This window comes from Ovis aries, chromosome 1 (assembly GCF_016772045.2).
Source record: "Ovis aries strain OAR_USU_Benz2616 breed Rambouillet chromosome 1, ARS-UI_Ramb_v3.0, whole genome shotgun sequence".
NCBI lineage: Eukaryota > Metazoa > Chordata > Mammalia > Artiodactyla > Bovidae > Ovis > Ovis aries.
In genome coordinates, this window is record NC_056054.1 from 86,438,224 (window position 1) to 86,465,846 (window position 27,623).

Genomic DNA, 27,623 nt, shown 5'->3' on the forward strand with positions numbered 1-27,623 from the left:
ATCTGTATTTTTAACATAATCTTCAGGTGGTTGTGATGATTTGACAGATTTAGCCACCAGAGGTCGAGGGCTGGATATGTCTAGACCTTTAGGCTCAGATGGTAAAGAATCTGCCTGTGATGTGGGAGACCCAGGTTTGATCTTTGGGTTGGGAAGATCCCCTGGAGAAGGAAATGGCAACCCACTCCAAAGTGGATCCATGGACAGAGGAGCCTGGTGGGCTACAGTACGGTCCATGTGGTTGAAAAGAGTCGGACATGACTGAGTGACTAACACTTTCACTTCTTTTTTAGGATCCAGGGCTTTCTTGGTGGTTTAGAAGGTAAAGAATTTGCTTGCAATGCAGGAGACCCAGGGAGACCCAAGTTCAATCCCCTGGAGAAGGGAATGGCTACCCACTCCAGTATTCTTGCCTGAAGAATTCCATGGACAGAGGCTACAGTCCATGGGGTCTCAAAGAGTCAGACACAACTGAGCGACTAACACTTTCACACTTTAGGACCCAGGAGACACTGCTACTAAGCCAGCAGTCTTAAGAGGGTGGGAAGGAGGGAGAGAAAGTAGCAGAGAGGGTGTCTCTCCAGTCTGACAGAGAACAATCGAAAAGGTCCTACAAGGTCAAGGTCGCTGAGTCCCTGAGTGTTAGCAGACCTTCCACCCAGAACCTGAATGAGAGCACTCCAGAGCAGAAAGAACAAACAGTTCTGGAAGCCATTCAGCTGGGGCTGGGCCACAGAGAAAGTCTCTTTGGGGGCACTGCTGTTCAATTCCGATATTTCTCGTGCTGTGCTAAGCAGAGCTCACTCCTCCCTTCCAGGGAAGGGCTGGTCTCTCCTTGGCAGTCAGGATTGTTTAATGGGATCTGCTCCTGTCCGCATCACAGGCTTTCTCAGCAAAGAGGCATTTGCACTGTACCAACAAATACCTATTGACCCCACTGTACCAGCTCAGGTGTTTGCCTGGGGCACCCCGCCCCCATCTTGACATTCTCCCCCAAAGTATCTGCCTTTCAGGGATGCTGAGAAGAGAAGGGGCTGAACCTGCAGCTGGTGGAAGAATGGGAGGGGCCTCTTCCAGACCCCAAGGCCCTAGTCAGAATCCAGGTTTACTTAAGAACCTGTTTCTTGACTCAGGCCCTGTCCCAGCCAAGACAAACCCAAGTCATGTTGATCCCCTGCTTCCTTGGTGGCTGTGACTTTGTGTAGCACTGGCTCAGTGACCTTAAGACTCAGGATCTGAGACTCCGCTTGGCTCTGGCTGTCCTGTCTCTCTGGGCAGTGAGGGGGTTGGGGAGTAAGGCAGGGGCAGTGGCCAAGTGGTTACCTTTCTGGCCAGCAGTCTCTGGGCAGTGATTCTTAGCTTGTCATTGTTTTACTCAAGTGGATCCATTTATCCAAACTGAACAAGATTTGTACACTTCAATGTATATAATTTTTCCCTAAAAATAAATAAACCTAGAAAAACTAACAACAACTTTCAGTGGGGAAGAGTGGGTGAAAGTAAATAAACAGGAATGGCAGAAACTATAAGTACAGAAGCTGGGTGGTAGGTACCTGGGGGTCATCATATTCTGTCTTTTTAAAATATACATTTGAATTTTATTATAATAAGAAGTGAAGAAATTAAAAAAGACTTAGAAATCTCCCTCCCTGGTCAAAAACCTTAAAGAAACTCATACTCTTTACCCTAGTAATTCCACTTCTGGGAATCTCTCCAAAGGAAATAATCAAAGATACACATAAAGCTTCATTGTAGTGCTATCTAAAGTAAGGAAAAATTGGACAAAACTCAATGACCCACAACAGGAGAATGGTTAGAGCAACTGTGGTGCAACCTTAAAGACACAGGAGCATCCTCGTGACCTAAAATGTCAAAAAAAAAAAAACAAAAAAACAAAAGTCAGAGGAAGAAACTACATATCATGGGATCTTCATTTTGTTTTAAAAATGCATATGCATGGACTTCCCTGGTGGCTCAGTGGATAAGAATCGCCTGCCAATGTAGGGCATACAGGTTCAGTCCTTGTTCCGGGAAGATTCCATGTGCTGCAGAACAACTAACCTGTGTGCAGCAACTGCTGAAGCCCACAGGTCCTCAAGCCCGCGTGCCACAGCAGGAGAAACCCTCGTGCCACAATGAAGAGTAGACCCTGCTCGCCACAGCTGGAGAAAGCCTATGCAAAGCGACGAAGACTCAGCACAGCCAAAAGCAGGCAAATCAGTAAATGCGTATATTGTATGATTTCAGCTATGGTGGTTTAATTGCTAAGTCATGCCCAACTCTTGGGACCGCATGGACTGTAGCCTACCAGGCTGTCAGTCCATGGGATTCTCCAGGCAAGAATACTGGAGTGGGTTGCCATTTCCTTCTCCAGGGGATCTTCCTGACCCAGGGATCGAACCCGTGTCTGTTACATCTACCCGCACTGGCAGGCAGGTTCTTTACTACTAGCTCCACCTGGGAAGCCCCAATAAATGCATGTGCACATATTAAAAAAAAATCTGTAAAGAAATGTAATAAAACATTAGAAGTATTGATCTCTGCTTGGTAGGCTTATGGAAGATTTTAATTCTCTTTTTAATTCTAGCCTGTATTTTCATAGTTTCTACAATTAACATTTCTTACTTTGATAATTACTTTAAAAACTGAGACGTGCCATTTTGAAGGAAGAGGAGGAAAGATGGAAAGAAAAACAGATTTTCATACACATAGCAACTGTGAAATAATAAGGTGTTGGAACTGGAAGGAATCTTAGAAGTTTGAAATCACCTAAGTCCAACTTCCTCATTTTACAAATGAGAAGACTGAGGCCCAGAGCGTCGAATGTCCAGCTAAGCCGTTTGTTCTTAGTCTCTCTGACTGCTTGTTTTAGCAGCTCACTGAGCTCTCATGGCCCCAGGACCTTAACAGCCTGGGCTGTACCCCTGATGTTAACTCCTGGAGGCCTGTTTGGGGAGCAGTCCTTGGATTCTCCAGTTAGTCTGGGCCAGCTTTTGCCAGTGTCCTCAGCCAGTCCGGATGGAGAAATTCCCTGTCAGAAAGGCCAGTGAAACAGTAGACCTCGCCACCCCCTAATCACCTAGAGCTTGTCCCTCAGACAGTTGTAGCTGGCCATCTCTGTCTTTTCAGCTCTACTTTGGCAAAGGTTACTTCTAGGCAGCTAGGTCATATGTTCCTCCTGTGTCCCATTTAAAATTGTGACTTGGGGGCATGTCATGTCATTGTGCCTAGGGAGAGCAAAGAATTATACGCTGGACGTACGAATGAGATCTATTTGAGTGTCTCCTGGTAACTCCCTGGTGGTCCAGAGGTTAAGACTCAGTGCTTCCACTGCAGGGAGCGTGGATTTGTTCCCTGGTCGAGGAACTAAGATCCCACATGCTCTGCAGTGCTGCCAAATATAAAATAAAATTTTAAATTTTTAAATGATTTTTTTCTAAAAAGCCAAATAAAGAAAAGAAAGATTAAAGTCTATGTTTTAAAAAATGTATGCATGTGTCTCCTTTGTGAATCTGCATATTATGTAGACCGTATGCTCTCCCAAGTCAGGTCACTAGGTAAACTGAGGTTGTGTTGGGGAATTGATTTGTTCATAAAACTCTGAATATAATTGAGGAGTCCTGCCAATTATATCTCCGTCTAAGCCGACGTCTTGGATGGTGAGATCAACTATAGCTCAGATCTGAAACAGCTGCAGCAGAGCCACCTGCGTTGGATGGTGTGAATATCCCCAAGGGACATGAAGTAAATTAGCACATATTGAAGGGAAATTTTCTAAGGCCCAGAACCACCATTTTCCCAGCAAACCTCCCACCCGAGTGGGACACAAGGGACACCAAATGAAAGACGACGCAGAGGCAGACATGGCTCTCGAGTCTCCAACAGGCCAGATGCAGTCAGAGTGACTGAAATGATCTGCTCGAACAGATTTGATGTTTTAACACTAATTATCAGGCCTCAGAAGAGAGCTTGGCTGCTGGCAGACAACCAATACTGTCTTATTTAATTTTTAGATTTGGCTGTTAAATTTGGCCCAGTGTGAGACTGTGTTTGATGGGACCCCGAGAGTGAAGGATTCCTGGTAGGAAGGCCTGGGTTCTAGCTCTGTGTGACCTTGGACAAGCCACTTCACCCCATGGGGAGTGTTTTGTCATCTGTGCAATGGAGGAAACACCCCCTGCTCTGCTTGCCTTCTGGGGAGTTTGAAGATCAAATGAAATGGTGTAAAAGCACTATGCAAATGACAGGCATAATTACGTTCACAGGCAGAACATCGAATCTTTTCTGCCTGGTTCACTCAATTCTATGTAATTTACATACTGTGGATCTTACCCCTCTTCTTGCAGCAAAATCCTTTGGAGAATATAATTTTTAGACCCGAAATTGAAAATGTGTAGTTTCCTTATTCATCCTCAGAGTCCTCTGGGATAAAGAAAAGAGTGGAATTAAAAGAAAAGAGAGACTCAGAGTGATGGTAGCCCAAGGGCAAAAAGAATTCCCACCCAGGTGTTCTTTCTTTCCTAGATGACACTGACATCTAATCTAAAGTCAAAGCTTCTCATCCTAAATTAGACTCGCAATTCCCCCAGCTCCTCCTTCTCCTTTGCATCTTCTCCCTCTGGATAAAAATGCCCGGTTTATACTTTGCTGTCCTGAGCCATGCTGGGCACAACCTCTAGTACCTCTAAGCGCTGGGCAGACAATAAATATTTGGTAAATATTTATAATAGAAGACAATAGAAATGGAGCTCTAAAATGTTTCTCTCATTACCCTAAGTTTCTTACAGTGCAGGTCAAATGCAATGTTTACAACATATCCACAAGTCTGGAGTAACATAGCTTGTAAGGCACACCAGTTTTTATGTCCCAAAAAGAAAGGAAAACCCCATCAATTAAAGCATGACACAGTGCTTCCTTATTGTGTTGGGTATAAGCCACGACTTGATTTCATAGGTGTTAAAATGTGAAAGAAATATGCATCTTAGAAGAGATGAAATGCAGTCTATTTACCCCTTCCAAAAAGTACAGATTTCTCCTTTTGATTCTGATGAATTCTTAGGTTGGCCCACTTCAAAGTGTCTCAGTTTTAGCCCCAGCTCCACTCCCTACATTGCATTTATGTGCAATCATCCTTCCATATGGGTAGAAGGGGGACATTAATTCTATTTTTCTTATGGATACAATAATACAAAGTACGTTAGGGTTTGAATATAGTTTTGGGTTAAGTGAGGATTGTGAAATGCTTGTCAAAGCCAAAATCACATTAATTCTGTGGCCTGTTGTTTGTGACAAGATTTAAAAGAGTAAGAAATGTTTTGAGTATTTGCCACAGCTATTGTGCTTTCTTTTCCCAAGTAGTGCTTTCTGTGATTTTTGTTGCGGTGCTTCTTGTTTTATTTAATATGCTTGATTTGGCTGTGTTGTTGTTGTTACTCAGTTTATTCTTAGATCAGGTGAACTATGAGTTTTCACTGCACAGAGGAATTGGGTGTGAATACAGTCCATGGGGTCGCGAAGAGTCAGGCATGACTGAGCAACTTCACTTTCACTTTTCACTTTCATGCATTGGAGAAGGAAATGGCAACCCACTCCAGTATTCTTGCCTGGAGAATCCCAGGGATGGGGGAGCCTGGTGGGCTGCCGTCTATGGGGTCGCACAGAGTCGGACACGACTGAAGCAACTTAGCAGCAGCAGCAGCAGGCTGATGTGATGAGAACCCATCATCTGCCTGGGCTAAATATGATGTTTTCATGAAATCTGAGGCAGGAATTCATAGTTTTTTCAGGGCAAAAGAGAGCATGAAGAATGCAAGGAAATCAGGGGAAATAGAAATACAGCTTTTGTGACAATCCTTTGTAATTTTTCATGGGCCAGTTCCTGTTTGTAAATTCTGCAGTTTGGGACAAGGAAAAATCCCCCTGTTTCTAGCCTGTTCTTTAGTCGCCTTCTCACACTGCTCTGGCCTAACAGGACATTATTTATACACAGCAGCTGAGAGACAAGAAAAAGCGGGGCTCGGGGGGCGCAGTTCTAGGGACTAGACCATGGCCGGTGGAGAGAAAGGATCCACTTGGCCATATAGGTCCTGTCTGTTCTTGATAAGGATCATTTCAGCTCCACAATGCCTTGCCCCTCCCTGTTGCAACCCCCTCCCCTGGGGCCCAGGGCCCATTACAGTGATGGTGAGTGTCAGTAGCCTTTGTGCTGGGCAGGAAGCAAGTGGGAAGCTGTTCATGCCTGATGGATGCTAACGCATGCTCTGCCCCTTCTCTCCCCTGCAGTCTGAGTACCACTATGAGTACACCGCGTGTGACAGCACAGGTTCCAGGTGGAGGGTCGCCGTGCCGCACACCCCAGGCCTGTGTACCAGCCTCCCCGACCCCGTCAAGGGCACCGAGTGCTGTAAGCAGTCCTGCCTCTCAGCTTTGGCCTCTGCCCCAAGCCTCCTACCATCCGAGTTAGGCCCTTCCTGACAGTGCGGCTGCCTCGAGGAATCAGATCTCCCCACCCCTGCCTCTCCATCCACCAAATCCCGAGATTCGGTGCAGGAGTGCTATTTCATGGATGGGAATCTCAGTCTCTTTTTCTTTTCAAATGTAAATCCCATCACAGTATAAAGTAAAAATCATGCCAGCTGTGTGTCACGTAGATATTTTTCCCTGTTTGCATACATTTTCTTTTCTGGTCTGTGCATTTCTCTCCAGCCACAGTCACTCATTAGGAAAGATTGTGATTTGCAGTTGTTCTTGAAAAGGAAGCCAGAGAAGATAAATTTCTGCAGAGACAGATCTTTAAAATGCACTGGGCGTCACTTCAGGGAACAAGAATGTTCCCTGACTGGGGAGCTGACCATGCAACCGGAAAGGCAGTGACTTGCCTGCAGCTCCCATCCCCTCCTCTAGGACTCTGTAGCTACAACTTTCCTATCCCTAGCAGCTATTTCCCCTGTGCCGTTCCTTTTAGAAAAGGTAAAACCAAAATATTTTTTATTTTTAACAATAAAGGATCAAGAAATCTTTGACTAGAATCAAGGAATCTTTGAAGATTTGGAAAGGAGATTGAGGGCATTTAAAATCTAAAATATGCTTAGCCTAGTGCCTGGTTCAGTGGGTGAGCAAATACATACTTGTTAAATCAGTGAATGGATATTGCTAAGATCTGAGTAGAACAGAGGTGTGACTAACAGAAACAAATGAGCCATCTTCAGTAAACTTGGCCAATGTTCTTAATATGTGCACCTGCGATGTGAATCACAAAGATAAATAAGGCACAGCCTCTGCCTTCAGAAGTGTACAATCTGGTGGGAGGAGCAGATATCCGTTTATCCATTCATTTTTTCAGCGAACCTTAGTGGAGGTCCTGCTGTGGCTGGTTGCTGAGCCACCATGCCTGGAGGAGCTCAGAGCCTGGTAGGAGGCACACATCAATATGATGTGTTATATGAGGTGAAAAGAATGGGCCTTATGGATGCTTAGGGATCAGAAACAGCTGGGAGAACCACTCAAGCAAAAGCTTGGAGGTGGGAGAACATCAGACACATTCAGAGAAGAGCATGTGGCCTGAGGTGGAGATAACACAGGGGGGGGGGATGGATGGGAGTCAGGGGAGAAGGGTCTGGGGTGCGAGATTAAGCTGGTTGGGGTTAGGTTGGGGGAAAATTGTAAAAGACTTTGAATGCCAGGTTGAGAGCTCAAGTCTATAACCAAAAGTTGGTGGGTGGTGCCTGATTATCTTTTAAATAACAGAAATAATAGTATGGGCTTCTCTGGTGGTTCAGTAGTTAGGAATCCACCTGCCAAAGCAGGGGTCATGGGTTCAGTCCCTGGACTGGGAAGATCCCACATGCTGCAAGGCAACTAAGCCTGTACACCCCAACTACTGAGCCCTTGCACTTCAACTACTGAAGTCTGCTTGCCTGGACCCCATGCTCTGCAACAAGAGAAGCCCCTGTAATGAGAATCCATGCACCATAACTAGAAGAGTTGCCCCGGCTCGTGGCCAAAGAGATAAAGACCCAGTGCAGCCAAACATAAACAAATTTTAAAAAGAAATAAGTATGTATCAGTATTTTAGAAAGGTACTTCTGACCACAGAATGAGCAAAAACAAGCAATAGGCAACTAGTTAGGAGGACATTGCAGTGGTTGAGCTCACCTAACAGATCACAATAATCCCAACTAGCATGGTGGCAGTGGGACCAGAAAGGAGAAGACAGAGGCCAGAGACAACAGGAAATCCAAGGCGCCCTTCAGAGGGGTCAGAACGAGAGACTCTCGTACCCTCTTTTACTGGAGAGCTCTCAAAATGGCAGAGGGTACCCCTCAGGAAATGAGAATAACGGCCCAAAGTCCTGCAACAAGGTCCTACCTCTTATATGTTGTTGTCGTTAATAACGGCTTTGGGAATTCCTTGGCAGCCCAGTGGTTAGGACTCCATGCCTTCATTGCCATGCCCCAGGTTCAATCCCTGGTGGAGAAACTAAGATCCCACAAGCCATATGGCACAGCCAATAGATAAATCACCCCTGTATGGGGTGATGATGATTCACCCCTGTAAGTTCTAAAATTCAGTGGTTTTTAGAATATTCACAGAATTACATAATTATCACCACTATCTAATCTCAGAATATTTTTATCACCCCAGAAAGAAACTTCAGATCCATTAGCCGTCTCTCCCCATGCCCCTCCCCCAAGTCCCTGGTGCCCCAGATCTACTTTCTGTCTCCATGGATTTGCCTGTTCTGGACAGTCCATACAAGTGGGATCATAGACGATGCACCATGGCTCTAAGTCAGTGCGTGAAACCCTTAGGTCTCCATCCTCTGCTCCTCCCTCTAGGATGCCCACACCCGCCCACTTCTAGGTGGCAACAGCCTCACCACCTGCCCTTGTCCCCGCTGTTGTGTTCCAGCCTTCTCTTGCAAAGCCGGGGAGTTTCTGGACATGAAGGACCAGTCGTGTAAGCCGTGTGCTGAGGGCCGCTACTCCCTTGGCACAGGCATCCGGTTCGATGAGTGGGATGAACTGCCCCATGGCTTTGCCAGCCTGTCAACCAACATGGAGATTGAGGACAGCACCTTGGAGTCCACCGAAAACTGTACTTCGTGAGTCGCCCCTCTCCCCCTGCTCCTCCCCCTTAGCCCCTCACCTCCTTTACCTCCCTGCTCCCCATGCTGGGGAAGGGGCTGCAGAGAGCACTCCACAGCCTCCTCTCCTTCTCCTTGGGGTGAGGGCTGGAGCAGGACTGGACTGCTGGATGTGTGATGCCCACCTCAGCCCAGCCTTACTGCCCTAAGCTTACCAGTGACTGATAAGCACTTGTGACAGGTGAAAACCACCAGGAAATAGACATTGATAAGATGGACAAGGGTCATATGGCCCAGTCTGTTTAAGACAAAATCCAATTCTACCATGGAATTTTGGATCAGCCAAAACACTTCCTTAATTTGATTGCAACACTGTGTGCAAAGCCTCGAGTATCTTCCTGGCTTTGGTGTCAGCTTCTAAATCTGGTCTCCTAATCCTGAGTTTACGAGTTTGAGGGGATAAAGTAGGACCAGAGCGTTGGTCAGTCATGGCTAAGATGTTCCAAACCCTTTGAGACCCTGCTGACCAGAGAATTTTCCAACTCAGAAGAGGATCTTTTCAGTAATTGAAAAACTCAACCCAAGGTGCTTACAGAATGTGTGAGCTGCCCTTATCCTTATCCTTATCCTTTACATATTTAACTCTAAGGATAAGAATTAAATGATGTACCTTGGTTCAGGCACTATTCTAGATGCTTTACATACATTATTTTTTCTAATCCTTACGAGAACCCTTGTGAGGGTAAAACAGGTTTTGTTGTTCCCATTACACAGATTTGGAACTGGAGGCTCAGAGAAGTTAAATGACTTGTCCTTTGTTATCCAGCTTACAACTGAGGAGACTAGAATTCATCCTCAGTCCCAAGCTTTCCACTGCCCCATGCTGCCGCTTTCAAATAACATTTAGTGTGTTCAAGACAATACTTAGGTCTTAGAGAGGAAAAGTGGGGGGTGGGTGTTGCATGGATGTAAAAGACAATCGTCCGCTACTCTTTGTTAAATATTGACAAAGAATGTAGGAGAAAAGTACATGAAAGTTTCTCTTATACCCAATCAAAAGGATAAAAAAAATTAATTGTATTACACCTGAATTTTTAAAGGTTAGAGCAATGTCTCCCATTCCTATACTTAAATATCCTAGAAACACCATTGTCTGAGCCAGGCAGCAGGTCTTTTAACAGCCCAATGTTTATGTTATTTTAGGGTTCAGTATTATGAGTCAGAGGGCTTCCCCAATGGGTCAATGGTAAAGGATAAGTCTACAGTGCAGGAGACACAAGAAGACACGTCGTTCAGCCTCTTGGTCGGGAAAATCCCCTGGAGGAGGAAATGGCAACCTACTCCAGTATTCTTGCCTGGAAAGTCCCATGGACAGAGGAGCCTGGTGGACTATAGTCCATAGCATCACAGAGTCAGACATGACTGAAGTGACTTAGCACGTATGCATGCAAGGTGGAAATGAGATGATACTTGGAAAGATTTGGAGCAATTCCTGGCATTAGAAATCAATCAAGACAGATTGTTATTATTAAACATGAAATGATCTTCACTAGGAACAGCTCTGACAAAAGTCAGAATTGTAATGCATTTTGCAAATGTAACCCATTTATGGCATCCTTTTAATTATTCATCCACCTTCAGGAGTTATTTATAGCTGATGCCATGGAGCACATCAGCTTTAAGTGCTGTCTCTTTTAACAAGGAGAAATCAATACCGTTAGGTTAGCTGGGTATCTTGAATGAGCTCAGCTGAGGCATTTTGGATATGTTTTCACTTGAGAATAACACTAACTGTTGAAGAGCTGAAGTACCATATTATTCTGACAAACACAGGGGGAAAACAGTGAACTAATCTGAGGTTCCCTTGCCATTGTTCAGTCGCTCAGTCATGTCCGACTCTTTGCGACCCCATGGACTGCAGCCCGCCAGGCTTCCCTGTCCTTCACCATCTCCTGGAGCTTGCTCAGACTCATGCCCATTGAGTTGGTGATGAGGACTGGGAACCTTAACTGGTCATTATTAGTCACTGGCGACCAGGTCTGGTCTCAAGCAGAGTGGTGAAGTAGCACAATTGTCTTTGATCACCATCTCTTACACTCATCTGTTTAATGCCCTGAGTCCCTCTCTCATGCCAGATCCATAGCTTGGTGCTAATGACACAGAAGTGAGCAAATTAAGTTTGGTCTCTGCCCTCACAGCATCGACAAACCAGGCAGGAAGATAAGCAATTCAAGAAGAATTAAAGTGTGATCAGAAGAGATGAGATAAGATGTTCAACCTCATTAACAATCAAGGAAAGAAGATTTAAAGCCCAGGGAGACACTATGTTCTATCATATCATACTAGCAACAATGTAAAATCTGACCATTCTAAATGTGGGGAGGTTGCAGGAGTTTTCTGCAGGTGGGTGTAGTTGATAACAGCTACTCTGGGGCATAACATCGCTGTAGCTGGTAAAGGTGGAGGTTCACAAACCCTGTGACCCAGTGGTTCTACCCCCGACCCTTCCCTCCACTAGGCTTTCTACTCAGACACGTGTAGGAGGAGACCAGCCAGAATGTTCCTAAAAGAGTGTGCACAAAGCAAAAACTTGAAAACAACCTAAATGCCCATCAACAAGCAGCACATAAATAAATGTGGGTGAACCATAGAAAGCAATCTTATATACTAGTGAAACTGAAGGAAGAGCTTTTATTCATGTGTGAATATCACTATACAAGGTGAAGAAAGAAAAGCAAGTTTTAAAAAAAAAAAAAAAGAAAAGCAAGTTTCAGAATCCATGAGTATGATACCATTTACACAAGTTTAAAAATATTCAAAGCAATATCATACCGTATATTGTCAAGAGATACATACACGATTAGTAAAGGGCAGAGAACTACATGGGGCTATTAAGCACCAAATTCCAGAAAGTGGTTACTGTGCATTGGAAAAAGCTTGTGTGATGTAGATGGGGTTGACACTAGCTAGGGGAACATGAAGTCTTCTGCTGTGTTGCATTTATTTCTTTTTTAAAATACTTGTTTGTTTATTTGGCTGCATTGGGTCTTAGATGTGGCATACAGAATCTTCACTGGGTCATGTGCCCCCCTGACTCTCTAGTTGTGGCGCATGGGCAGAGCTCCTGGGCTCAGTAGTTATGGAGTATGGGCTTAGTTTCTCTGCAGCATGTGGGATCTTAGTTCCCTGACCAGGGATCCAACCCATATCACCTGCATTGGGAAGTGAATTCTTAGCCGTTGGACCACCAGAGAAATCCCTGTGTTGCATTTCTTAAGCAAGGTGGCAGGTCTTGGATATTTCACATATTTAAATAAAATACAATAGGATTTTACTCCTTGGAAGGAAAGTTATGACCAACCTAGACAGCATATTAAACAGCAGAGACATTACTTTGTCAACAAAGGTCCATCTAGTCAAGGCTATGGTTTTTCCAGTGGTCATGTATGGATATAAGAGTTGGACTGTGAAGAAAGCTGAGTGCTGAAGAATTGATGCTTTTGAACTGTGGTGTTGGAGAAGACTCTTGAGAGTCCCTTGGACTGCAAGGAGATCCAGCCAGTCCATCCTAAAGGAGATCAGTCCTGGGTGTTCATTGGAAGGACTGATGTTGAAGCTGAAACTCCAATACTTTGGCCACCTGATGAGAAGAGCTGACTCACTGGAAAAGACCCTGATGCTGAGAAAGATTGAAGACAGGAAGAGAAGGGGACAACAGAGGATGAGATGGCTGGATGGCCTCACCGACTCAATGGACATGGGTTTGGGTGGACTCCGGGAGTTGGTGATGGACAGGGAGGCCTGGCGTGCTGTGGTTCATGGGGTCGCAAAGAGTTGGACACGACTGAGCAACTGAACTGAACTGAACTGTGATCATGAGAGGGAAGCAGTAAGATCTGAGTGCACACGTAGCACAGGCAGGTCAAGGAGGACTTCTCAGATTAGGTGACATTTATTTTGAGACATGAGGAGGAATTCAATAGGTGGAGGGAGGAGGAAGTTTGTTGAAGGAGAGAACAGTGCATGGGAAGACCCAGAGGTGAGAGAAAATTTCACAGAACAATTGAAAGAAATTCTGTAGGGTGAGTATAGCGAGTGGGTGAGGGGTTTGTAAACTATCCCGAGGGCAGACTGAGTGCAACCGAGGGCAACACAGCCACAGTGTCAGGCAGGGGAGTGATATGGGCTGATTTTCGTTCTGGACGCTCCCTCCAGCCACATTGTAGAGAAGGGATTGGAGGAGGCAAGACGATGCCGGGAGGTGGGTTGGGATTGATTCATAGCTGAAGGGTATGTGGGGAGGAAAACGAAGAGCCCTTGGGTAGGGTAGACAGAATAGAGATACTTAGAAAATAAAATCAACATGCCTTCTCCCTTACCCCTTCCCATAAAACCAGTTCCTGCTGCTGCTGCTGCTGCTAAGTCGCTTCAGTCGTGTCCGACTCTGTACAACCCCATAGATGGCAGCCCACCAGGCTCCCCCATCCCTGGGATTCTCCAGTCAAAAATACTGGAGTGGGTTGCCATTTTCTTCTCCAGTGCATGAAAGTGAAAAGTGAAAGTGAAGTCACTCAGTCGTGTCTGACTCTTAGCGACCCCATGGACTGCAGCCCTACCAGGCTCCTCCGTCCATGGGGTTTTCCAGGCAAGAGTACTGGAGTGGGGTGCCATTGCCTTCTCCTAGTAGAATCTAAAAGTGAACATTAAAAACAAACAACCCAAACAAACAAAAAACAGATGGATTAGACTGGATAGATTTCTGAGTTCTACAAAACAGCTTTATCTACTTTCTTTGACAACTTTGAATTAGGCAGACCTGGGTTTGAATCTCAGCCCTGTCACTTGCTGGCTGTGTTATATTGGGCAAGACACTCAACAAGTCTCAGGTTTATATCCATTAAATGGAGACAAAATTGCACTTCCTCTTACTAATGAAAAGAAATCATGAACACAAAATATGTAGTTCATTATCTGGGAGATAATAAGCAACCAATAAATGTTATCTACCCCCCACCCCCCTACTCCTCACCTGAACAATATTGCCCGCCGTCTATCTTCTGGGTAGTTCCGTATAATGCGGGAGTGCACCTACCTGACTTCCTCTTGGCTGTACCTCCAGGCTCCTTGACCTAGAGGTCATTCTTCACTGAGCATTTTCACGTGTAAGCTTCTGCTTATGAATCACCAGTCTGAAATTCTGCAGAGACCTAGCAGGACATGAGATCTGAGATCGTGCAAGCCCTGGTGGGCTGGCCTCCTGACTGTGACCTTGGCTCCTATTTCCTCACAGGTCCAAGTGGGTTCCACTGGGAGACTATATCGCCTCCAACACAGACGAGTGCACGGCCACGCTGATGTATGCCGTCAACCTGAAGCAGTCTGGCACTGTTAACTTTGAATACTACTACCCAGACTCCAGCATCATCTTCGAGTTTTTTGTAAGCCCCTGGCTGGGGGGCAGGGAGGTGGGGGGAGGTGGGAAGGTTGGAGGTAAAGACCCTGTAAGGCTCAGATGCACTTACAGAAATCACACACAGTCCTGCTTGGGAAATTTTCACAGTCATTTTTCCCTCTGGAGAGAACTGTGGTCAAAATGAGCTGAAGCTTCAAGAGTTAAAGAAAAGATGGAAGTCAGAGGACCCTGGTGGGGAACAGTACAGTCTGGGAGAGTCCTAGGTGCTTTCCCATGTTCGGGCATGAAAATAGCTCTGAGTTCTGCAAAATTTCTTTAGTGTCAATGTACTGACATCCTGTGTGTGTAACTAGCTCCTGCCCTACTTCAAGGCTCATGAGTTCTGAGCTGTCTTTCTCCCATAAGAGGGGCCCTGTGGAAGGCTGGTGCTTTGTGGGGTAAGACACTTGTTTCCTTAGAAAGCTAAGACTCTGATCTCAAATTCCTGCTGCCTCAGGTTCAGAATGACCAGTGCCAGCCCAATGCAGATGACTCGAGGTGGATGAAAACCACAGAGAAAGGATGGGAATTTCACAGTGTGAGTATCAGAGCAGCCTTCTCCCTAGAGACCCCAGAAAAGGGACCAAGGGCCTCTCCCTAGAGACCCCAGAAAAGGGACCAAGGACAAAGGCCTCTTCCTCCCAGTCTGGGCCTCCACCCTTCTCTCCTTGGAGGGCAGGAGCCTGACAACATGAGGATGCTGTAGTTTCTCTTCTCATGGGTTGGCATAATATGGATGTGAACTGACTCACTCCTCTGGCTTGACCCCAAGGACCAGAGCTCTGCAGGTTTAAAGGGCCCAGTTTCCTGGGGCTGGGCATGGATAAACAGAACCAGAGAAGAATAAGGAGGGAGATTCCGCCTTGCTGTTGTCAGTATCTTCAGGTCCCTTCGTTGATCTCACCGCAGAAATGTTCATGATATATGTGATTGAGGGTTCAAGGGAGAGGACATTGAGAGAGTTGGAGGAGGAGGCTTCGAAGGAGAGAGGAACTGAGCCAAGGGGGCAGAAGGGCAATGCTGAGGAGGCGGAGGGAGAGGAGCAGAACAGGAGCTGCCTTGCAGGCTGCAACAGGAGGGGTCCCCCCAGGAGGCTGATGCAATGGACCAGCAGCATCTGTCTCTGTGAGGGAACTCTTTCCTGTTTGTGGTTTTTAGGTCGAGCTAAATCGAGGCAACAACGTCCTCTACTGGAGAACCACAGCCTTCTCAGTGTGGTCCAAAGTGTCCAAGCCCGTGCTGGTGAGAAACATTGCCATAACAGGTACGGATTGTAGATGGTAGGATTGGGTCTGGGGTCTGATGCTGACTTCTGCAGGGAGGGTGGGGTTAGTCCCCACGGCCCTCAGTCTCCAGGCTCAATCCTTGCCCTTCTATGTTGTTCTTCCTCCCCAGGGGTGGCCTACACTTCAGAATGCTTCCCCTGCAAACCTGGCACGTACGCAGACCAGCAGGGCTCCTCTTCCTGCAAACTATGCCCAGCCAATTTTTATTCCAATAAGGGAGAAACTTCCTGCCACCAGTGTGACCCTGACAAATATTCAGGTGAGGGCAGGAAGAGTTTGGTGTTTCGGGCGCGTTGGGGGTTGGGGCGGGGGGAGTGGGGGCGTGCGGGGAGTGGGGTAGGGTGGAGTCGGGGGAGGTACCAACATATATACAGAGGTGAACAGGAAGTGGAGCCATCCTTTTGGCCAAGCTGAAGATGATTCTTCTAGAGCCCTTGCTTTCTGGGCCCTGGAAGAGCCTGGCTAATCCACCAATCACTCTTGAAATGAAATCATTCAATAAGTATTTATCAAGCCACTACTATCTGCCAGGCCTTATTCTGGGTGTTTGGAATACATCAGTAAACAAATTAGACAAGGATCCCTGTCTTCATGCTCTTCCCTGGTAGCTCAGTTAGTAAAGTATCTGCTTGCAATGCAGGAGACCTGGGTTCGATTCCTGGGTCAGGAAGAGCCTCTGGAGAAGGGAATGGCAGCCCACTCCAGTATTCTTGTGGAGAATTACATAGACAAGGAGCCTGGCAGGCTATAGTCCATGGGGTCTCAAAGAGTCGGACACAAATGAGCGACTAACATTTTCACTTTCTGTCTTCATAGAATTTACATCCTGGAATGTAAATGGAATAAGTAATAACTATAATAACTAAATAATAAATATGTAATAAAGTATATTGTATATTAGACAGCAAAAAGTGCAGGGTACCATAGCAAAAAGAAAAAGCAGCTCAGAATTAGAGGAATTAGAAAAGCTAGGGAAAGGGGTTGCGATTGTTTTTTGTTTTTTAATAAAACCTTAAATAAGATTATAAATATTCTATACAGTAGATAAAGAGGTATACATTTATGTTTTTAAATTTATAACAATCATTATCAGTTAATTTAGAAGAGCCAAGAGGTTGTATTGATGTGTAAAACATTTTGAAAGCAAGAAGCTATAATCTTTTATCCATTGAACTCAAAGCATCCACTGAATTTAAAGCAGGCCTTGTCAAAAAGTCCAGGGTTCCTTGGAACATAGTTTGAAAACCACTCCTCTTAAGGAAGATAAGATGACAGCGAATAGCAGCCTATTTCTGCAGTCCCTGGATAACTTCCTGAAGCAGCCCAGCTTGACAAATAGAACCTGGCTACTTGAGAGGATCTTGGGAGCAGCAGGGGGATCTGGTATAAGATGGGCAGTGTCCCCAGAGGGCCCTGTGCTCAGACAGTAGCCCAGGGACCAATCTCCAAGGCAGGTTCTGAAACAAAACAGATAGGGAGAGAGAAAGAGTCCTCTCCCTTCCCCTGTAAATGCTCATAACTATTCCAGTTTTCCTTTTTCACACAGAACTATATACAAATCCAGGCTCCCCTGATGGCTCAGTGGTAAAGAACGTGTCTGCCAAGGCAGGAGATGCAGGTTTGATCCCTGGCTTGGGCAGATCCCATGGAGAAGGAAATGGCAACCCACTCCAGTCTTCTTGCCTGGGAAATCCCATGGACAGAGGAGCCTGGTGGGCTATTGTCCATGGGGTGGCAAAAGAGTCAGACACATCTTAGGAACTAAACAATATACATAAACTGAGCTCAAGGCCCTCTCGTAAGCAGACCTCCCCCCATCTTTACACAGACACACCCACCCTTCACGCATGCATTACAGTACATGTTTGCTCAGCCAAGACCAGCCACTGACCTTGTGAACTGCTTATTTCTACACCAATCCTAAAACAAAAGTCCTATTTATCTACTCAGATCTTGCCCAATGAGTGTAGGTTTCAGCAACAACAGAGATATTTAGCTCTTAGGGGAAGTTTTTATCTTTAAGTCTAAATTCCTGTTTTTTCACTTGAATTTCTTATTTCTCTTCCCTGCTCTGACAATAGCAGCCTTTGTTAGTCATTTTTTCCAGCTCCCTTTCCAGCCCCACCGTGGTACAGGATTTGAAGGGCAAGGTGGTTCTAGAAAAAATGCCTATGGGTGTTTTGATCAATGCTATGTAAATGGATGTGTATCCACAGAGCTGTTATGAAAGTATTACTTTGGGAGTTTATATTCATGCCATCTAGTCTTCTTTTGCCACTGATTTCTCAATCTACCCCTTTGACTGGAAAGTGAGTTTCTACTATGAAGAATATGTCCAACTCAGGGGTACAAAGAGCATTGAATTCCTTGGGGACTTGATTCTTCCAGAATACAGAGTCAGTGGGAGATTTCAAAAATGTAGAGTATGATGAGAGAGCCTATGGTGGAAAGTGCATGAAGGGAGTGACAGGAGGCCCTGTGACCAGCTAGTCTTTCATTTGTAAATACATTCCGAGTGCTCAGGTCTTGGTCTGGGGTTAGAGCTGGAACCTGCCCTCCAGCTTATGTCAAAAATGGAAACGTGGTTGAAAAAAAACACTAAGTATAGTACTTCCTCGGTACAGGAGGTGCTGAAATAGGAGTGTTGAGTGTAATGTGTGGTGGAAGCAAAAGAGGGGAGAAGTCAGTCCTCTCTGGGGAAGGAGGAAAGGCTGCATTAGGTGTGGCCTTGAAAGATAACTGTTTTGAAAGATGAGTTGGTGATTTGATGGAGGCAGGATGTTATGGAAGGAGCCACAGCCAGAAGGCTCAGGGATCCAGGAGTAACTCAGCATCACTGGAGCTTACTCGGAGAGAATTAGCATCGAAGGCTAATAGGGAGGCAGGGAACAGGTTATGGATGAACCCTTCTGTGCCACTGCCACAGACCTGGGATTTGATCCTATCAGCAGTGGAAGACATTAAAGAACTTAAAACGAGAATGACATAATCTGGCTTGTACTTTTGAAGTCCACTCTGGTTGCCATTTGGAAAAGCTATGAGGAAAGAAGAGCTGGAGACAGAGAACACAATCAGATTCCCTTCAGCAGGCGCCATTGGCCACATCCAGGACCTAGAATGAGGAGGAGTGGATGGGGGTGGAGATGTCAAGGACAAAGCCTTGACGAAAAGTGTCTTTGATACTGATAGCTTAAATTTCATAACTAGGGTTAATTCCTTTGTGTTATGTTCAATACTAGGGACTCATTTCCTAGTAGAATAACATAGTGTTTCAGAGCATGGGCTCCAAGAACAAAATCATTACAGGCCAAATCCCTGCTCCACCACTTACTAGCTGTGCCACCTTGGGCAAGTCACTTGCCTGAGCCTCAGTTTTCCCACCTCTAGAATGGGAATGATAATAATTGTATCTGCCTCATAGTGTCCTTGTGTGGATTGGTGAAAGCAAAGAATTTAGAACACTGTCTGGCATGTAGTAAGAACTAGTTTTATTTATTCATTTGCATTAAGGCCTGTCCCAGCAGTCTTCTTCTACTGTGACAACACTCTGGGTATAGGTAACAATAATAAGTCACTGGTACAGCACTTTACAGTTTACAAAACGATCTCATTTATTACTCATAGCACAGTGCAGGAATGACTTCCTCATTTACAAATGAATAAACAGAAGCTCAGAAAGGTTCCCTGGTGGCTCAGTGGTAAAGAAAAGAAAGTGATAGTGAAGTCACTCAGTCGTGTCTGACTCTTTGTGACCCCATGGGCTGTAGCCTACCAGGCTCCTCTGTCCATGGGATTTTCCAGGCAATAGTCCTGGAGTGGATTGCCATTTCCTTCTCCAGGGGATCTTCCCAACCCAGGGATCGAACCCGGGTCTCCCACATTGTAGACAGACGCTTTACCATCTGAGCCACCAGGGAAGTCCAATGGTAAAGAAACTGCCTGCCAATTCAGGAAACTCAGGTTTGATCCCTGAGTCAGAAGATCCTCTGGAGAAGGAAATGGCAACCTATTCCACTATTCTTGCCTAGAAAATCCCATGGACAGAGGAGCCTGGCAGGCTACGGTCCATGGGGTCACAAAGAGTCAAACATGACTTAGCAACTAAACAACAATAGAGAGGTTAGGGATTTGCCCAGTCTGTGCTGGGGTCAGAGCTGAGTTTTGTGTTCATTAGGTACTTAAATGGTCAGGGGAAATGTTTTCTTTGGATAAAAAGGATCAGAATGAGAAGGTTGTACTTCTGGAGGAGGGAAGAAGATGCAAAAAGAGCCGGTGGAGCCCTCCCAAAATAAACTTTATCTTCATACAGTTTTGCCCAGGGCCAATCCTACAGGAACCCACTCCAGTGTTCTTGCCTGGAGAATCCCAGGGATGAGGGGAGCCTGGTGGGCTGCCGTCTACGGGGTCACACAGAGTCGGACACGACTGAAGTGACTTAGCAGTAGCAATCCTACAGGAATCACTTTTCATTTCCTCACCAAACATCTAGGCCAATCTTTCAAACTTGACCAGTCCCCAGTTTTAACACTTTGATGAAACCTGAGCTATAAAAGTGAGGTCTGGCTCAGCATTTGGGTTAATCATTTATTAAAACCAGTCTAGCAGTTGTCAATGTGTAAACAGCTGGACCATTTTTGCTGAAACCTGGAGCTGGGGTGTCAGTTTGAATAAATATTTGACAAGCAGAGAAAGGTGCTTATGTGGAACACACTTTCTAACATGTAACTTGCAATTTGTTAAATCTAATTTGCAAGGTCCTGGGAACTGATTTGTTTTCAGCATCTCCCCCCAAATTTCTCCTGGCCGGGTCTGTCAAAACCAGGAGTCCCTGGATCCCCTTATGTTGAAATAGGCCCTTGCTTATTAACCAAGTAAATGAGCTCAGAAGACCCCAGCTGCTTCTCAGCCAGTAGCTTCCTCTCACCCAGGATAACAAGATGGGGACAGAAGAGGCCCCAGTGCAGACCAACGACATGGTAATAGGAGATTCTCAGATCTAGCAACTCATTTGTTGCCTTGGGAAGAAAGGGCCAGTTGAGAAATAAGCCTTAACTGGAAAGAAGGGAAACTTTAATCCTTATTAAAAGCCCCATGATGGTTACCAAATAAAAAGACTTCTTATAAATCCAGGTGATAATAGTTACCAGCATTTAGCAAGTTCCTTCTTACAATGTGTCAGGTATGTGCTGATTCCAGCAAGACAGATGTTACTCTTCTTGCTGTACAGGTTGAGAGCACAAAGGTTCAGAGAGGTTAAGTAACTTGCCAGAAGTGACACAGCTACCAAGTGATTACGCAGGATCCAAATCCAGATCTGTCTGACTTAAAAATCTCATTCCATTCTACTGAAATGCTCGTCAAGCAATATATAGAGGGAAGGTCTCACCATTGTCACCTGCTTACCTGCAGGCGACACAGCAGTCATACCAGGGACAGTAGCAGTCGGAGCAGTATTGTCCTGGCACTCTATAAAGCAGTGGTTTTCACTCTGGAGAAAGTGAATTCCCTGGAAATTTTTTAAAAATTGTATGAATTAGAGGATGCGGAGAAAAGGGAACCTTCTTACACTGTTGGTAGGAATGCAAACTAGTACAGCCACTATGGAGAACAGTGTGGAGATTCCTCGAAAAACTGGAAATAGAGCTGCCATACAGACCAGCAACCCCACTGCTGGGCAAACATACCGAGGAAACCAGAATTGAAAGAGACACGTGTACCCCAGTGTTCATCGCAGCACTGTTTATAATAGTCAGGACACGGAAGCAACCTAGATGTCCATCAGCAGACAAATGGATAAGAAAGCTGTGGTACATACACACAATGCAGTATTACTCAGCTATTAAAAAGAATGCATTTGAATCAGTTCTAATGAGGTGGATGAAACTGGTGCCTGTTATACATAGTGAAGTAAGTCAGAAAGAAAAACACCAATACAGTATATTAACGCGTGTGTATGGAATTTAGAAAGGTGGTAACAATGACCCTATATGCGAGACAGCAAAACAGACACAGATGTAAAGAACAGACTTTGGGGCTCTGTGGGAGAGGGCAAGGGTGGGATGATTTGACAGAATAGCATTGAAACATGTATATTATCATATGTGAAATAGATTTCCAGTCCAGGTTTGATGCGTGAGACAAGGTGCTCAGGGCCGGTGCACTGGGATGACCCTGAGGGATGGGATGACCCTGAGGGATGGGTTGGGGAGGGAGGTGAGAGGGGGGTTCAGGATGGGGAACATATGTACACCCATGGCTGATTCATGTGAAGGTATGGCACAAACCACTACAATATTGTAAAGTAATTAGCCTCCAATTAAAATTAATTAATTTAAAAAATTGTATGAATTAGGTATATTTTTCAGGATACAGGAAAGCAGTTCTTTTTTTTTTTTCAAACTCTGAAAAGTATCTGTAATTCAAAAAAAGGTAAAATCCATTTATTTAAAGAGGGATTCAGGGACTTCTCTGGTGGTCGAGTGTCTAAGACTCTATGCTCGAAATGCAGGGGGCCTGGGTTCGATCCCTGGTCAGGGAACTAGATCCCACATGCCGCAACTAAAGATCCTGCATGCCACAGCTAAGACCTGGCACAACCAAATAAATAATATTTTAAAACAAAATTTACCATCACCATTTAAAAAATAAAGAGGGATTCATTGAAACAGTTGTTTCTATCCAGGGGTTCATAGGGTTAAAGCAAAACCAACCTAGATATAAGAACACACAGAAAGTAAAGTAAATAAAATGATAGTTCATAACATTTTTCATTAAGTCCAGGTCAAGGCTTAAAGAGAGCGATGTGAAGAAAGTGGAGAGAGTGGGATTAAACCATCACTTTATTTGTGTAGGATGGCTGAATGGAGAAGGGGAGATGCAGCAGTGGGAGGCCTTCATTCTAGGCACATATTAAGAGAAAATTCAGAGACACTGTCCTAAGCTTTCCTATGTTTTGCTTCAACCCTTTAGGAGTAGAAAAACCACCCACACAGTCAGGGTTCTGAGGCACCTGGAAGATGGCAGGTTCCAAGGAACTGGGCTGGTGGTAAGAAATCTGCAGATGCTCCTTCTGGCCACCTTCCCCCTCACTGGTCCTCTGGCCAGCCCGCCTCCCCTGCCCTGCTCCACAGTGAAGGCCCAGTGGTTTCTCATCAGCATCAGGGAGGGAAGCAAAGCAGATATCTGAACAGGTCTTCAGGGACTGGAAATGAAGCCACTCGGGCAAAGGGAAGGTGTGTGTGCAGCACCGTCTACTTTCTGCAAGATCTGTGCTGTGCTTCACCCCAGGGTCTGGGGTGTTATAGCATCATGTGCAAGTGGTCAAGAGCTCTGCTTTCTTCACTTCAAATATTTGTCCTTGCTTCTGCCATTTAGAGAAAGGATCCTCCACCTGCAAAGCACGGCCAGCCTGCACAGATAAAGATTACTTCTACACTCACACAGCCTGTGATGCCAATGGAGAGGTGGGTAGCATGCTCTTGGGACCCCTTTGCCTGCCCCTTGTGCTTTGCCAGATTTGCAGCTCTGCAGTCAGTGAAGCTGTCACCTGAGAAAATCCCCCCAGACCTCTGCAGTGACCCCGGGGCCAGTGGGGAGGCAAAATGAGATGACCTCACTCATTTTCAGGTCAGAAACTGTTTTTGCTACATTTGTTCCGCTGCTCACTCACATATGTTCTGCTTTTTAAAAATGCTTTCATTTTGCTTGGTTTCTTCCATTCGCTTCATTCCCTGGGCAATGACTGCCTGTCCATATATACTTATTTCTTCTTTCTTATCAGACTTGTCCCCTCGGCGCTGCTCTTGTACGCTGGTATAGGGGGTGATTCCTGCTTCCTGGCTCACTGGAGAACCGCCTGATTTATTCTGTCTCTCCCCCCTAGGCTTTCTGCCTCAGAAAGACTTTCGTTTGTACTCTGCTCCACCAGTGAGTCAGCGGGCATTTTTGAGTATCAGCTGTTGCCCTGTACTCCAGTCAGGGAACCCAAGATGAATAAGATGGGCTTCTGCCCTGAGGAGGAGAGGAGAAGGATGGTGGGGAGGAGAAAGCTGATGGGGAAGAGAAATGGTGGGGAGGAGAAAGATGGGCCTGACTGTATGCAGGGCACTGGGGGAACCCGGAAGAGGAGTGACCAGGTTGGAGGGTGGGGCCAAGGCAGGTCTTCCAGAGGAGGTCATTAGCTCCTGTGTACAGCCAGGTCCTGTGCTGGGCACTAGGTATGCAGCAGTTCACAGAGCTGAGGAAACATCCACTCTCAGGGCACTTAATTTCTGTCGGGGAGCGAGTGAGGGGAGAGACAGCAGATAAACCAGAAACAGATCAAGAATCCCTCTTTTTTGGATTACCTTCCCACTTAGGTCATCACAGAGCACTGAGTGGAGGTCCTTGAGCTATACAGTCCGTTCTCATTAGTGACCTATTGTATACATAGTATCAGTGGGATGCACATGTAAATCCCACACTTTCAATTCTCCCCTTCCCTTTCCTCCTTGGTATGCATACACCTGCTCTCTGCTTCTCTGCATCTCGGTCTCTATTTCTGCTTAGAGAGGGTAAGGATGACCTCTCTAAGCAGAGACCTGAGTCAGGTGGAGGAGAGCCAGAGTGCTCCCCAGGCAGGGAATGCAGCAGGTGTGGAGGAGGCAGGCAGGTGCCTGGAAACTTTGAGGAAGTGAGCAGGGATGGCTCAGGGGCGCAAGTGGTGGGGTCTGCCTTGGATCACCAATTCTGGATGAACTGTCCTGTCAGTATCCCTGAACTAGAACCTCCCAAGAAGACAGGAGTGGGGAATTCTGCATCATTCAGCACCAAGCATGTGGTTGGCTATTAGGATGCATACCTGTTTGCTGGCTGGACGGCTGGCTGAATTCTCTTTCTGCTAATTAAGTGTGGGATGAAGTCCGGTCCTTAACGGCGATTGTTCTTATAGTTATCTCTTACCGCCCGTGTACTGGCTGGCCCCATTCTCATTTTTTGAGCAAAATCCCCTTCCCCAGCAGCCAAGCAAAATGATTAATCCTATCAGGTGTACCTTAGCCCCAGTTCTGAAGTGTCTGGTGTTCTTCATGACCTTGTAAGGAATTACTGTCATTTTCTTGGTCTCAGTTGACCCACTAATTAAGAGGACAATCCTGCTCCTCTTCTCCCTCCAGGATATGTGGTTGATTGTGGCTGTCTTTGCTTCTTCTGCCCCATTCTTTTCCCTCCTGGTAAAGGCAAAGGACTTCTAGATCCACAGTGTGCTCTGATACTTGCAAGCCTGGGTGTCTGCCATTCCCTGATCGCCTTGGGGGCCTATAGATGAGTGGGACCAGAGCCGGTGCTCCCACCTTGCAGCCCAGCCACAGCACAGCTCAGGGAGGAACCCTGCAGTAGACATGGTCACCAGGGGTGTCTTATGGAAGTGTCAGCCCGCAGGCCCACGCTGGTTCTGCTCAGTCTCGGAATTTCGCTCTGTTTCTTAAGCTGTATTTTAAAATCAAAGGACTCCTGTGATTGCCTTTATGGCCTTTGCGGTGCCTCAGTGGTTTCTCGGGGACTGGGATCGCTGATCCACTGGGGCTGCTGAGTGTGCTGCTCCAGGAGGTAGCCCAAATCATCCAGCTCCCCAGACCCTTCTCTCTACAAGACTCAAGGAGACGAGCTGGGTGAGATGAAGTTGGGTCACTAGTCTGGGTCTCTGGTCACTGACTGCTCTTTGCACAGAGAAAGGCTGAGCTGAGCAGGGGCACATGGACAGCCCAGGGCTCATCTTCAATGAAGGCAACATGAGGCCCTTTCAAGACATTGTCAAGACCTTATCCTGAATAAAATGGACTGATGCCTTGTTCACCCAACTTCTTACATATATGGTATTATACATGGCGCATTTGCATCATCACCTCAATGCAATCCTTTTGTCTCTTGCCCAAGGACTACACAGGAAGCCTGACATTGCCCAACCTCATCCCTGACTCACCAGGAGCCTCCTGCAGTTCATCTGCTCTTCTCTAGCTAATGCCTCCATTGAAAGACTAGGGATGGTCCTAGTAAGTGACAGATACAGTGCTTCTCTTGTTCACTGACTTGGAGGCTGATCAGTTCTCTTACCTTTTTCCCTCAGGTTTTTTGAGATATAATTGACACATATCATTGTGGAAGTTTAAGGTGTACCAGTTGATTTGATACACTTATGTAATGCAAGATGATAATCAACATAGAGCTAGCTAACTACCATCAGGGCACATAATTACCGTTTCTTTTTTGTGGTGAGAAAGTTTAATGTCTACTCTCTTAATAGCTCTCAAGTATATAATATAGCATTATTAACTCTAATCACCATGCTAACTCTAATCACCTGTACCTTAGATCCCCAGAATTTTTTGATCTTATAACTGGAAGTTTGTACTCTTTAACCAGCCTTATTGCTCTTGCCTCTATGTCCCAGAGAACACAGGGTTCATACCCCCTTGGGGGATTGGTATTATGGTGCCCTTGCTAGGGTACTTCCCCAGTGGCTCAAGCGGTAAAGAATCTGCCTGCAATGCAGATTCTTGACTTGGGTTCAATCCCTGGGTCAGGAAAATCCCCTCGAGAAGGAAATGGCAACCCACTGCAGTATTCTTGCCTGGCAAATCCCATGGACAGAGGAGCCTGGTGGGATACAGGCCATGATGTCACAAAGAGCTGGACACGACTGAGCACGCATGCAATGCAGAGCAATGCCCTTGCTAGACGGTGAGCTAGCTCTCTGAGGGCACAGGCCATGTCCTTCATCTCTGAGTCACATGTTTTATTAGACTTTCTATAGATGTCTACTGAATAAATGAAAAAACAAAGAAAGTACTTCAAAGACAAATTGGGACACCTGAGCCGTCCTCTATTCCCCTAGGCGTTACCTAAGCCACTTCCACTCCATGCCTTTTTGTGTTCTGGGATTTTCACCAGCTGCTTTTCCTGTGACATTTTAGTATTAATAATAAGATTCTACACTGGAATTAGGGCTTTCTCTGGAGGAAACTGGTCTCCTCTTCCCATCCAACACACGGGCCTATCCCTCTTCATCCCAGTCCATTCGTTCAGCAGATATTTACTGAGCATGACCATGTGCCAGGCGCTAAGCAATGTGCCTAGGATACACTGGTGACCCAAACCAAGTTCCCCACCCTGCTGGAGCTTTCATTAGCGCCCAGAATCCCCCCATCCTCAAGGCAACTTCCTAAAGATGTGCTAATGCCACACAGCAGGCTGAGACAGGCTCTGTTTCTGCAGACGCAGCTCATGTACAAATGGGCCCAGCCAAAAATCTGCGGCGAGGATCTGGAGGGTGCAGTGAAGCTGCCCGCCTCTGGCATGAAGATGAGCTGCCCACCCTGCAACCCAGGCTTCTTCAAGAGCAACAGTAGCACCTGCGAGCCCTGTCCTTATGGCTCTTACTCCAACGGCTCCGGTAACCCCTCCCCCATCCCTCTCCCTGCCCCACTCCATTCCCATGCCACACATACGGGTGGGCCACACGGGCACCCAGCATGTCAGCTGAACTCACACCATGTCCTTCCGAGGGAGGCAATAAGGGCCAGGCCACCTCTGAGGACCATATTCAGAAAGGTCGGCACGGGCCCTGCCTGTGGGTCCACCTGAGAACTGCCTGCCTCCCTCCTCATTCCAACTGCGAATGTGACTCAGGCCTGAAGGGGCACACTCCTCACAGCAGAGGCTTCCAGCATGTGGCAGGGATGATAGCTAGAAGGTTTGGGGAGCTGGGATGGCCACCTTGACACAATCAGAATTTGCAGGAGAGGAGCTGGGGGGATCTATATAC

The 27,623-nt window shown here is 46.1% G+C and overlaps 1 protein-coding gene across 2 annotated transcripts in view; it reads left to right on the top strand.

Moving 5' to 3' along the window:
- ELAPOR1 (endosome-lysosome associated apoptosis and autophagy regulator 1) overlaps positions 1-27,623 on the top strand; it is a 78,456-nt gene that overhangs the window by 28,373 nt on the left and 22,460 nt on the right. For both annotated transcript variants that reach the window (XM_060412451.1, XM_042251870.2), the window contains exons 2-9: positions 6,283-6,403; positions 8,911-9,103; positions 14,376-14,523; positions 14,995-15,075; positions 15,696-15,801; positions 15,933-16,082; positions 23,198-23,286; positions 27,074-27,251. In XM_060412451.1, coding sequence (XP_060268434.1) covers positions 6,283-6,403; positions 8,911-9,103; positions 14,376-14,523; positions 14,995-15,075; positions 15,696-15,801; positions 15,933-16,082; positions 23,198-23,286; positions 27,074-27,251 — 1,066 coding nt within the window. The remainder of the gene's footprint in view (positions 1-6,282; positions 6,404-8,910; positions 9,104-14,375; positions 14,524-14,994; positions 15,076-15,695; positions 15,802-15,932; positions 16,083-23,197; positions 23,287-27,073; positions 27,252-27,623) is intronic.